Raw genomic sequence first — 12371 nt, forward strand, 5'->3', positions numbered from 1 at the left:
TCGCGCAGGAAGCGGCTCCCCACGTGCTTCGCCCTTTCCCTCTCGCGGAGGCACCTAATGAAATAAAGGATTTACTGCAGCGAGGGGGAGGGAAGGGGAAACAGGCTGAGCAGTTTGAAAATGTCGCGCCTGGCCCCGGGGCTGGGCTTTTTGGCTGGGTGCAGGCAGGGCCAGGCTCTCTGATGTGGCCGGGCTGTTCTTCAGAGCAGCACGAGGCAGGAGGCTGGCGTGGTGGGAGCCGTGCACGGGCAGGGGGATGGTGCATGGACCTGGGGGTGTGAATGTAACCGAGACCGAGCAAGGAGCCAGGCTGTGCGCCGGGTGTGTGTGGCAATGCCATGGCCGGGCCCCCAGGCCGCGGGCTCTGCCTGTTCGGGTGGTGGGGGAAAGGGGTGGCCATGCAGCTGCTGTGGGGATGGCTCTGGGGCATGTGGAAACAGGGAAGCAGGAGTGTCCACGTAGGGTGTAGGAGGTCACTTGGGCTTTGAGTGGGACAGGAGGGACATCCGTGCAGCCCCTGCTCCCTCCCCGCAGCAGCGTGCTGAGGAGCCTTGCTGGGCAGCGTGCCCACTGTGAACAGAGCTCCTAATGCTGCTTCCAGGTGGCATGAACTCAGGGTTTTCCCACCCAAGCGAGCCTGTCCTCATGTGCTGTCCCCATGCCCCAGTGCTCTGTGGAGCAGCATGTCCTCGAGCCATTGGCACTGGAGCTCGTCGCCTCCCACCACACCCAGCCCCATACTGGGCCAGGAGGACCGCGCGGGCAGGCAAGGGATCCAGCTGGGAGAGGCAATGCCCCTTTCTCCTCCCTGCAATGCAAACAGAAACCGAAAAGGACCAAATTCCAAAGTTCTTATTCAAGCCCAGGTGCCGCGGCCCCAGGCGGAGGCGCGGGGACCATCACCTGCTGGAGGGACTGGTGGCTGGGGCAAGGGAGCGGAGCCGTGCGATGATGGCCCTGCAGCCGCAGGCGCCGGCATCTGTCCTTCCAGCTGCTGCATCCCAGGGCCCAAAGCGCGGCTGTGCCGGCCCGGCTCCCAGCAGCGCCCGCGGTGACTCCCCCACCAAGTGAGCCCAGAGCAGCCCCGGCTGCACAGGGGCTTTCAGAGCAGCAGCGCATCTGTGCTGCACATGCACAGTGGTCCTGCAGGCGGGCTTGGGGAAGGCTGGCACCGCGGGGGGCAGAGCCGCTCGCCCGCCTCGGGGACGTGGTCCCGGGGCACCACGGGAGTGACCACACGTCCTTCCTTGCAGATGACTCCTCATCAGAGAGCTGCAGCGGGAATGGCTCCTCCACCCTGAACCCCTCCACATCCAGCAGCACGCAGGGCGACAGCACCTTCCCCGAAATGAACGGGAATGGCACCGCGGCCCCCATGGACTTCACCGCCTCCGCCGATGACCAGCCCATCAACCTCTGCGACAAGCTCGCGCCTGCCCACGTCACCCCTTCCTACCAGTCGGACAGCTGCAGCGCCGACGGTCTGCGCAGCAGGGTCAAGTACGCGGTGAAGACCACGGCAGAGGTATGGCCCAGGCTGCAGGTGGCCGCTGCTGGGGCTGGGGCTGGGCGAGATGGGGCGGCCGCGCATCCCCAGATGGAGCTGGTGCAGGGCATGGCACACTGGGAGCAACCCCACGTGAGGTGCCCGAGGCCAGGCAGGGATGCAGCTCCTGCCCTCGTGCCAGGAAAGCACAGGGGGGGTGGCAGGGCTGGGAGCCTTTCCCTTGTAGGGAGGGAAGGACGGACGAGCACCATGCTCGCCCGCCGCTGCTGCAGCAGAGCAGCTGTGCCTGGCCGTACTCCAGCCTTGGGGCTGCTGCTGCTCAGCAGAAATCGGCCCAAGCGCCGAGCGAGCAGTTGGCAGAGGGAGGGAGAGAAGGAGGGATGGTTTGGGAGAGCCAGGGAGTATCCCCCGTGCCCTGCCTGCCCCAGAGCCGGGGCTCTGCAGTGGGCTCTCCTCACCCCCGACCGGCTGTGCCGCTGCTGCCATGCAAGGAGGAGCCTGTTGCCACTGGGTCCGGGCAGTGTTTCCTGCAGGCTCAGGCAGAGCCACAGCCCCCACCAGCCAGAGCCGCGCTGCCTGCACTTTGGGCCATCGCACGGTCCCTGAGGCCGCCAAGTCCTCCCCTGCCCTGAGCAGGCAGGAGCTGGCACTAGGAGGAGCCTGTCAGCGGGTTCATCTCTAGGTTGCAGGGCGACATCAGGAGATGGGCCAGAAGCAGTGAGCCAAGGAGAAAGGGCTTTTTCCTTGTGACCATGGGCAGGGGCGGGCAGGCGAGGGCTCCTCGCGGTAACCCCCGTCTCCTCTCAGTCCCCTCCATACAGCTCTGGCAGCTACGACTCCATCAAGACAGAGGTCAGCGGCTGCCCCGAGGACCTGACCGTTGGCAGGGCCCCCACGGCCGACGAAGATGATGATGACCACGATGACCACGAAGACAATGATAAGATAAATGACTCGGAGGGGATGGACCCGGAGAGGCTAAAGGCCTTCAACGTAAGGAGGGCTCCGCAGGGAGGGTGAGCCCGCCCGCCTCCCGTCTCGGTGTTCCCACTGTCTGTCTCTCCTTTGCAGATGTTCGTGCGCCTTTTCGTGGATGAGAACCTGGACCGGATGGTTCCCATCTCCAAGCAGCCCAAGGAGAAGATCCAGGCCATCATCGAGTCCTGCAGCCGGCAGTTCCCCGAGTTCCAGGAGCGGGCACGCAAGCGCATCCGCACCTACCTCAAGTCCTGCCGCCGCATGAAGAAGAACGGGATGGAGATGGTGAGCGGCCGCGCCACTGCCCTGCCGCTCGCCACCGCTCCCGGGGCAGCAGGTCCCTGAGCGCCTTCTCTGCTTGTGTTTCCGCAGACCAGGCCCACACCGCCGCACCTGACCTCGGCCATGGCGGAGAACATCCTGGCCGCCGCCTGCGAGAGCGAAACGCGGAAAGCAGCCAAGAGGATGCGGCTGGAGATCTACCAGACCTCCCAGGTATGGTGCTCATGGCCAGAGGTGGGTGTGGGGAAAATAAGAGAAGTTTCTGAGCAATTTGGCAAAGCATTTTAAAAAGCCTTTCTAAAAGTCAGAGGGCTGCAGAATGGGGCTCTGTGGTGCGTCCTGAGACTCAGGCCAGCAGGGCTGGGGACGCTGGGGACGCTGGTTTGTGCTGGCCATGCTGCAGCCGTGGGAGACCAGGCGTCCCCACGCTGTCCCTTCCACTGGCCGCAGAGGATGGCTGGGCTCCTTGCTGGAGTAAGTCTGTGTTTCCCCTGTGCAGGATGAACCGATCGCTCTAGACAAGCAGCACTCCAGAGACTCCACAGCCATTACCCACTCCTCCTATTCACTGCCAGCTTCATCTTACTCCCAAGACCCGGTCTACATCAATGGAAGCCTGAACTACAGCTACCGTGGCTACGGGTCCCTGGGGGGCAGCCTGCAGCCACCCGCCTCCCTCCAGACGGGCAACCACAGTAACGGTAAGCGGCCGCACGCTGCACCAGGGCCCGCGGCGGCAGGGGGAGCCCACCCAGCCATCGCCCCCACCCCGTGCCCAGGCAGCGCGCTGCGGGCACCCTGGCATCCTGCGCTGTGCGGCTGAGCTGGTTGCTGGGGGTGAGGCAGGGGCTGCTCCTGCGGCTCACGCCAAGCCCGGTCATGGCAGCACCTCTCCCACCGCCACACAGAGCTGCTGCAAAAGCCTCTCTGCTCCTGCAGCCGACAGAGGCCTCTGCCCAGCTGCCCAGTTTGCCTCATCAGCAGGTGGTTAATTGTTGAACTGAAGTTGGAAGGATGGTCTAGGTGGCACTGGTGGAGGGAAGGAGTGTCACTTAAAAAAAAAGAGAATCTGTACCAGCTATTAATTATTAACAGGAGCAGGCGCCTATCGCTGCCCTGATCTCGTTGCTGGTATGAGCCGTTCCTTTCCCAGCCTGCGTCGGCTGCTCTCGGAGACAGGGACGGGGATGGGGACAGGGCTGGTGAAGTCTGGGGGCTCTGCAGCAGCACCCAGGGCACAGCCAGCTCCTGCCGCAGGTCGGGAGGGTGGCAAGGGGCTGGGGGCCACCTGGGAAAAGCGGCCAGGGGAACAGGACTGAGGCTGGCAGGGCGGGAAGGCAGAAGGAGAGTGCGGGCAAGGCTTGAGGGGTTGGCTGAGTTAGGAGCAAGTGAACAGAGCAGAGTAGCCTGGGGCTGAGCAGGGCACTTGGGGAGGTGCCGTGGTACATGGTCAGTCCCTGGCACCTGGGTGAAAGAGGTGTAGGATGGGGAAAAGGCTCTCCCCTTGGGCAGCAGCCCTCTGGCTTTGCCCTCCCGACAGCGGTGGCAGGAGGGGCTGGAGCCTGTGCTGGTCCTCAGCTGGTCCTTCGGCAATCTCTGGGCTGCCTTCGCTTGCCCCAGTGCGCTCTGGGCCCCTGCCCTGCCCCTGCCCGCCCCGATGGGAGTGAGGATTTGGAAGGATGTGATTTCCGGAGCCCTGAGAGATGCCTGTCTGGGATTAACTCTTATCATCCCTTCCTAATGCTTCTTAACCCTGAATAAAGATCCCGCCCCAGCCTCCAGCTGCTGAGACCTAATCCTTGCAGCCACAGTGGAGGCAGCTATGGTTCCTCTCCAGAGCAGCACAGGCACCCCCGGCCCCCCACACTGCCCGGCACCCTCCTCTCGCCCGGCCCAGCCACAAGTGCTGGCTCCTTGACAAGAGGCAGCAAACTTGCAGAACCATCTCAGAGCTGCCCCGGTGAGCGCGGGCCCCAGGAGGAGCAGTTGGGCCCTGGGTGTAGCACACAGCAGCAGGAACTTGCTTCTTTCTCATGGATTTTTTAAACCTCTGCCTCACAATTATTTTTTTCCCCTTTGCCCAAGCTCTTTGCCAGTCCTTTAGAGGTAAGAGCGTGCTGCCGTAGCGCTGGCAAGGAGCGCTGCAAGGAGCTGCGCCTTCTCCTCCCTCCGTGAGGAGAAAGCCTGCAGGGGTTTGCTGCCCAGAAGTGTCTTCTCCCTCCATCCCCCACCTAAGGCGATTCTTGCTCAAACCCACAGCCCCGCTCCCAGCTCCTTCCCCCTTGGTGAGCCGGAAAATGGGCTCCGTTTACTGCTGCCTTTTCTGTCCAGTGAAATTGTTTTCGCATGAGAGCCTCCTCCTCCCCTTCGCTGAGCGCTGATTAGCCTGGTGTGGAAGTCCTCTGCTGGTGCCACTCCTCCCGCAGCATTTGCTGCTCCAGCATTGCTTTCCTTGGACGCTTTCCTTCCCACCCCGGGGCGATGTGCTCCCCTCCCTGCCGCCGGTCACCAGCGGGACCCACCTGGTCTCAGGGGGGGCTGCTGAACTCTCCTGTCCTGGTTTGCAAACCACTGCAGCACCCGATCCCTGCTCCATCTTCCTGCATGTCCCACCGCTGCGTCAGGCCACCCAGCAGGAGCTCAGCCCTCCTGAAGCTTTTCTCCAGCATCACCAACTGCTCCATCAGCCTGCAATGTGCCAGCCCACAGCCAGGGGCTTAATTAGTTCAGTGTCTTCTCTTTCTCCTTACCCCCAGGCTGCAGCCTCGCCTGCCTCCTCTCCCTAGCTAGTATCACATCTCTAGTACACATCTTTCCTCTTCTCTCCATTTCTAGTTGAGTGTGTGGTTCTTGCACCTTGTTTGGCTTCTCTTAGTCCAACACAAAGCTAAATCCAGTTTTTCCCCTGCCTTTACCTGGCTGTGTCACTCCTCAAGCTGCGTATCGGCTTCCCTGCCAAAGCCTTCCACGCGCAGCCACCCGAACCGGGCTGCACACGCGTGTGCGTGGTTGTGCACATGTATCTGCAGACAGCCAGAGCAGCGGCTGACAGTGTTCCCTGGGTCTTGGAGAGCTCGATAATTTTGTGACTTTTTGCAGGTTTAAGAGCTGTAGCGACACGGGAGGTTTGTGAGCTGGGGCAGCCGTGTGTCCTGTTCTGCAGAGGACAGACACACGTACGTGGCTAGAAGCCGATCGCATGCGATAGAGGTGGAGCAGAGACCGACTTAGGAGAAAAAATTATCCCTGCCCATCAGGCAGATCATAAATTTTGCAGGACTTCATTTCATTTACGGACTAAGCCACAGAAATGTGCAGCCTAGTAAGACCATTTAGCCCCCCCCCAAACGTTCTATCTAAGGCTGAGCACGTAACCGCGTTGCTGGCCGGGGCGGTGTGTGAAAGGCCGGGCAGGGCAGGTCTCCTCCTCGCCGCGCAGCACAGCCTGGCCCCACGGCGCGTGTGCTGGGCACAGACACCAGGTAGTTACCCAGCACTAAACCAGGGAAGTGCCCCGTGCAGGATGTTACTTGCCATGTGCAGAGGAAAATCCGGAACCTGGAAAATGATTTTGATGGGGCAGGTACCCTCAGGCGCAGGATTAGCTCCTGGCAGAGTGCGGCCACAGATCTTCCCTTCGCAGAGCGGATGGGACAGGCTGCAGGACCAGGATTTTTGTCACGTTGACTCTGAAGTCTCTTTCCTTGTTGTGGCTGTTGTAGAGGCAGTGACTTGCGCTGGCTGCCTGCGCTGGCTGCTGTGGGAGCTGGGGCTTTTCACGTTGTCCAGGGCACCGCACTTTCCAGGGACCTTCCTGCCGGTGCAGGGGTCCGGGAGCAGCAGCTCCTGCTGGGGATCTCGTCGCGGCAGGACAGACACGGGCAAGGCTGCTCTGCCTGAGCTTCCCTCTCGCTTTTCCTTGGCAGGTCCAACCGATCTCAGCATGAAAGGTGGGGCCTCCAGCACGGCCCCCTCCAACAGCACCAGCAGGGGAATGCAGGCTGCCCAGCTCAGCCCCACGGAGATCAGCGCAGTGCGGCAGCTGATCGCCGGCTACCGAGAGTCGGCAGCGTTTCTGCTTCGATCTGCAGACGAACTGGAAAACCTCATTTTACAGCAGAACTGACTCCCTGTGTCTGCATCGCTCCTCTGTCGAGAAGACAATTTATACCTGCTAGAAAGAGGCTCCCAGCGGTGTCCTGCTCAGGACCACCATCGTCCTCCCATGAAGCAGCGGGTACATGTAGTTTTAGAAGGTGGAATCCAAAAGACCTGTTTTCTTTTACACTCCAAGCACCTGGGACTTCAGGCACAAGGACACGTTTTTGAACCGCACCAACATCCGTGCGTCCAGCCGACCAGAAGCCAAACCTGCGGCTTGGAAGGATGTGGGACTTTCAAGGGCAGAAGGGAGCCTGGGGAGGTTTGGGGCTGCAGATGTATTTAGAATAACCTTTGTGGACCCAAATGTTAGATTCCCATCCCCAGATAATTTCCAAGTCTTAGGTGAGCTGAATCACATATTTATTGAGAAATGGACCCTCCTCTCCCCTTAGTAATTTATTTTTCTGAAAATGGATTCTTTTGAGTTTGTACAGATTGCCAGTTTTTTGTCTGTCTGATCAGAAGGAATTTATTCCTGTGAAATAACACATTCCATATCACTACACTACTAATTTCCAGGCAGCTCTGCCTGTTTCTCTGGGGAGCCCTTGTCCCACCGGGAGCAAGTTCGCCATCCAGCCCTAGACTTCAAGGCTGCTCAGCCTCCAGTAAGCGTAGGTGGCAGCTGACCAACGGAGCAAGCAAGCGTCCTGCTTAGACCTTCGTTCTAAGCGGTCCCGTAGCAGCAGTGGGGTCTAAATCTCCCGCAGAGACTCGGCAAGCTCAGCAGACCTCCGGCTAGAAGGACGTCTCGCACTCATTTAAGTCATTGCAGATAAGAGAAGGAAGGAAGGAAATACCTGAGAAACACTGTCTTGCGGTCACCATCCGTACTCTACCTCACACTCCATTGTGGGCTTCTTCCAGGACTGGCCGAGCTGGTCCTGGGGGATGGTGAGTGTCGCAGACGCGTGGATCGTGCCGAGGAGGCTGGAACCAACCCGGCAGATCCAGTGGATCCGCTGGGGTCCTGCTGCTGGGCGGCAGCTCGCCCCCACCCCGCTGCGCCCGGCTGTTTGCTCCAGTCTGTGTGAAACCAACCCTGGGGTAGCACCAGGAGAATAAACCGTTTAGGAACCGCATGGGTGTAATAAAGGCTAATGCCGGGTCTCTGCCTGAAAAGCGAGGTCAGCGCGGCGAGCCGCTCGCTCCTCTGCAGAAGAGAGAGACTGGCAACATTCAGCAGCAGAACTGACAAAGTCCTCTCCGGGGCCCGGCATCCTCCCCCCTCCCTGCTCACAGTCCTGGAACAAGCCCACAGTTCCCAAAGTGTGGAAAAACCGTAGCCCGATGACCATTCTGCCCCGTCACCACCCCCCCACCCCCAATAATGCACTTCGTTTTGCTCAGTGCAATACCTACTACCAGTGCTGCTAAACCCAGGGACTTCGCTCAGGCATGGAGATGCTGAGCCGAGCCAAGCAATGCAACGTGCTCTGGAGCCACGTAGAGCAGCAGAGACCAGCTGCCGGGGATCCCAGCTCCTCCTCGCGCCCCTGCGCTGGCGCAGCTCCCCCTGCCCGGGCAGGAGTCCTCACCACAAGATATGAATTCGATAAGCGTAAACCCCTATACGCTCATTTTAAAGGTAGATACTTTCTCTCTTTGGAGCCAGCTTTTTTTCTTCTTTTTTGGCCACTCTGAGCCCGCGGACGGAGGCTGCTGCTCCGTGGGGGGCTGATGCCGCTGGCGTGGGCTCGAGCTTGGTGGCAGGGGCTGGTCCCAGCCAGGAGCAGACCCGGACAGTTTACTCGGTAGCCTTTATACCCGATTATACTCCCCACACACACTGGAAGAGAAGCAAACCCTCTACCCTGCTCTTAGTCTCAGTACAGAAAAAGCCACCGGCTCCTGAGGACAGGCTTGCCTGGCCCGGCAGCAGAAGGGATTAACCGTTGCATTGACTGTTTTCCCCAAACTGTAAACTTTCCGTAGCATTTGGAGAAAAGGGACCTAACCCCTGGCCGTTGGACGTAGTCAGGGTGTCCGTGCAGAGATGAGGTGGTGGCCTGTTAGACCCGAGCCCGTGCTGGAACCGGGAGCATCGCGGCCGTCCCGAGACGCGCCTGGGCTGAGCGCCCCGTCCCCTCCCTGCCCGCAGCAGGCAGGAGAGCGGGGCTGGAGCCCGCCCGGGACACCAGCCCCCCTGAGCCAGGGTTCAGACTCACGCTTTCCCCAGCACTTCACAAGCCTGCTTGGTTTGTCCACTGCATCCTCCCATACTTGGAATTTATGTAAATATTTATTTTTATGTGAATACCATGAAGTAACAAACCTTTGACAAAATATGTAACCGCAGCCATTTGTGAAAGTCTTAAGGAAGGAGAGGCAGAGACAATCGCTGTCCCGGAATTCTCTCTCTCTGCGATATCCCACCCGAGTCGGTGCCTCCCTCCCCATCAGAGGCCGTCGAGAACATTTAGCCATAAGTTTGCCATCCAGTTTACTGAAAAAGAGGTTACCCAGGGGCTTACGGACAGATCACCATCAGCTACAGTTTGTTTAAAGTTTTATTTATACAAGTTTTAGCTGTCGTTACCAGATCACCTTTGAACTTGTCTTAGCATGTATTGAAGTTTAGTAGCTCTTACACTTTGTTAAACTGCTGTAGAAGACAGATGAGGCTCATGGTTGCATAGGAAGGTTTCAGTCTACCCTGTCCTAACAACTGATGTTCATAACTCGCAGCTGAATGGTACAGACTCAGATTTCCAAAGCCCCGGTGACAGCCACATCTGTGACAAGTTATGAAACAAATGGGATTGACTACGAATTTCTGTCAGGGATCTTTTTCTTTTCTTTTTTTCTTTTTTTCTTTTTCTTTTTTTTTTCGGTGAGCCGCAGCTTTATAGTTTCTTTGGAGTGAGCTCCACAGACATCTCAGTGCTCTTCAGCTGATCCATGCTCAGTTGCGGCTCTTCTGTGCTCCAGGACTGTTTCACAGCCACATTCCTGCGCTCTCACTAGGCAGGACGGGGTCAGGAATCGCTAGTCCGGGTTCTCAACGAGAAGGAATGAGCAGGAGCAGAATACACCGGCTCTCCAGATATTCTGAGAGGTGGAAGGAGAATGCTGGGTTAGCAAATGGTCTGGATGTTCTTGGTTTTGTTTAAGAAAAGCTAATCACTGGTCAAGAAAATAGATTTTTTTTATTTTATTTTATTTTATTTTAAACACAACCATCCTGCCCTGGATGTGCGGTTCCCATGACGGTGTTTCTACATGGGAGAGCGCTCCCGGGATTGCGAGCAGACGTAACTTGTACCTCCCCGATCCAAAGGGCCACTTCCCTCCCGCGAGTGGCCGTCGGATTTAGTACCAGTTCATGAAAAAAAATGCTGCTTTGAACTCAGAGGGTTAATATACTTTTGATTTGTAATTTTTTGTAAAACTTTTTACAAGGTAGCATAGTATTTCACCAGAGTACCAACTACAATCCGTCCATGGTCTGATTTTTATATAATTTAGTGGTGCTTTAGAAACTTTTGTTTGGTTGTTTCGGAGCTGTACAGCTCAGTTCTTCGCCTGTATCTACCTAAGACCAATGTGAACCTTTGTATTTTTGCTCCTAATTTTGGACTCAGTGAAAGTGTACTGTTTACATGTACAGAACTCCCGGCCCCTGTGTGTTCTGCAAGACCTGCTGTTGAAGAGGAAGATGCACCTCACCCAGTTCGTCTGCTTAACCAAGCCACAGCTTCACTCACCCACTGACACACGCACCTACCCTAAGGAAGACCCCACAAAATTGAAACACCCTTTAAGCAATTTTGGGTTTTGCACAAGCTATTGCATTTTTTTCCAGTAGTCGATTTACGGATTGGCTGCAATTCAAAGCGAGAGCTGATCCGGAGCTCAGTTAACTGAAGCACCAGAACTCAAACAGGCAGAGTCGCACCGTGCTGCTGTTTCACCATCCTCCTCCTCCTGACGTCCGAGGCAGGGGGGTGAAAGCTGCCGAGCTCAGTGTAGGGTTCAAACAACGCAGAAGAGCACTTGAGCCAAGGGGGCTCGCAAGGAAGCAGGGAGGAGACACTCATCAGCATAATTGGAAACGTAGTTTAACGAACCTGGTGAAATCGCCCGAGCTGGCCGCTGATTTCAGATGGAAAGGGTGGGAGCGCGTTCCCTCGGGAGGCGGGGGGCTCCGAAACGAAGCAGAGGATAGCTCTTTGGAAAGTCGGTGCTTTCCTGAGGGCTCAGATAGAAAGCATATGGCACTTAATCCAGCTTTTAAGGTGACACTTTATTGCTTAATCAATTGATTCATTTTGAAATGATATTTTTGCAGATAGGCACCTATGCAACTTAATGTGGCTCTTAAGCAGATGAGCACTTCCTCCTCAACGAGCTTGATAAGAGTTATTTGTGTTATATACTGTGGATTTTTCCAGTAAATGTGGCTTAATATTTTAATTCTTAGAATGTGTGTCTATTATATATGTGATGCAACTTAATTCTGTTCTGTTTGTGGAATGATTAGCACAGGCCAACTCCCTGTTCCCCTCACTTAACAAAGACCAATGAGCTGTTAATCAAGCTGTTATCTCCATGGTATTACTTGCTAAATGCACTGATTTCATAAGTATGTGGAATCCTTTTTTTTTTCTTTTGAATCTGTATATCATATATAAGACTGAATCTACTTAATAAACACTGTATAACAAAAAGGGCTTTCTCCTCCACTGTCGAGCACCGCTGGGTGCTGCTGGCACCAGGCGCTCTCCAGCCGCTGCCCCTCGCCCCACCGCCAGCCCGCATTTGCTCCCCAGCCCCAGCCTACGCGCTGTGCGAGAGGTCGGTGCGGTTGGTCACCAAAGCGGGATCTAAATTTAGGCGTTAAAAAAAAGAAAAGAAAAAAAATATATCTTTCAATAATTTTGACATAAGCTGTGCTTTCCATTCCTTAACAGACAGCCGCGGGTACCATAGAGAGCAGCGTTAGCACTCACAAGTGGGGCTAGTCACAAATTTTATGCTTAACTTATATTTTGACAAAATTAATTTTGTGAAGTGTCTGTTTTTTGTGGAAAAAAAAAAAAAGAAAACGGAGTTTTCATTGAAGTTTGTGGAAAGTTCTCCCTCTCCCTCATGGAAAATACTGATTTTTCGTTATCAGCTTTATTCACGAAGTATAATAAATCTTTGCATCCATAAAATGTTTATCTCAAAGCACTGTGTAGATAAAAATCTCCTGATTGGCATCAGTGGCTGGCTGACAGTCAGGAGGACCCAGGAAAGACGAGTCAAATCGGTTTACAGCTTTGGTGGAAACATTGCCCTTGGATTCGCGTACGGGCGCCTGCGATGCAGCGCGGGCAGGACCTTCCCCAGGTTTGCTGCTGCAGCCGCGAGCGATGGCCAAAAGGACCCTCTGTTCCACCTGAACGTCTGCACTTGTGAATAGTCACCCGGGACGGCACGTCCCACACGGACCTTC

At 56.4% G+C, this 12371-nt stretch overlaps 1 protein-coding gene across 3 annotated transcripts in view; it reads left to right on the forward strand.

Annotated features, from left to right (window-relative positions):
- Nucleotides 1-9736, forward strand: part of NOL4L (nucleolar protein 4 like) — a 65291-nt gene extending 55555 nt beyond the window's left edge. For all 3 annotated transcript variants that reach the window (XM_076351724.1, XM_076351726.1, XM_076351725.1), the window contains 6 exons: nt 1254-1525; nt 2315-2500; nt 2579-2770; nt 2858-2980; nt 3267-3468; nt 6694-9736. In XM_076351724.1, coding sequence (XP_076207839.1) covers nt 1254-1525; nt 2315-2500; nt 2579-2770; nt 2858-2980; nt 3267-3468; nt 6694-6893 — 1175 coding nt within the window. In that variant the 3' untranslated portion in view covers nt 6894-9736. The remainder of the gene's footprint in view (nt 1-1253; nt 1526-2314; nt 2501-2578; nt 2771-2857; nt 2981-3266; nt 3469-6693) is intronic.
- The last annotated feature ends 2635 nt before the right edge of the window (nt 9737-12371 follow it).

The sequence above is a fragment of the Aptenodytes patagonicus genome, chromosome 14 (assembly GCF_965638725.1).
Source record: "Aptenodytes patagonicus chromosome 14, bAptPat1.pri.cur, whole genome shotgun sequence".
Classification (NCBI taxonomy): Eukaryota; Metazoa; Chordata; class Aves; order Sphenisciformes; family Spheniscidae; genus Aptenodytes; species Aptenodytes patagonicus.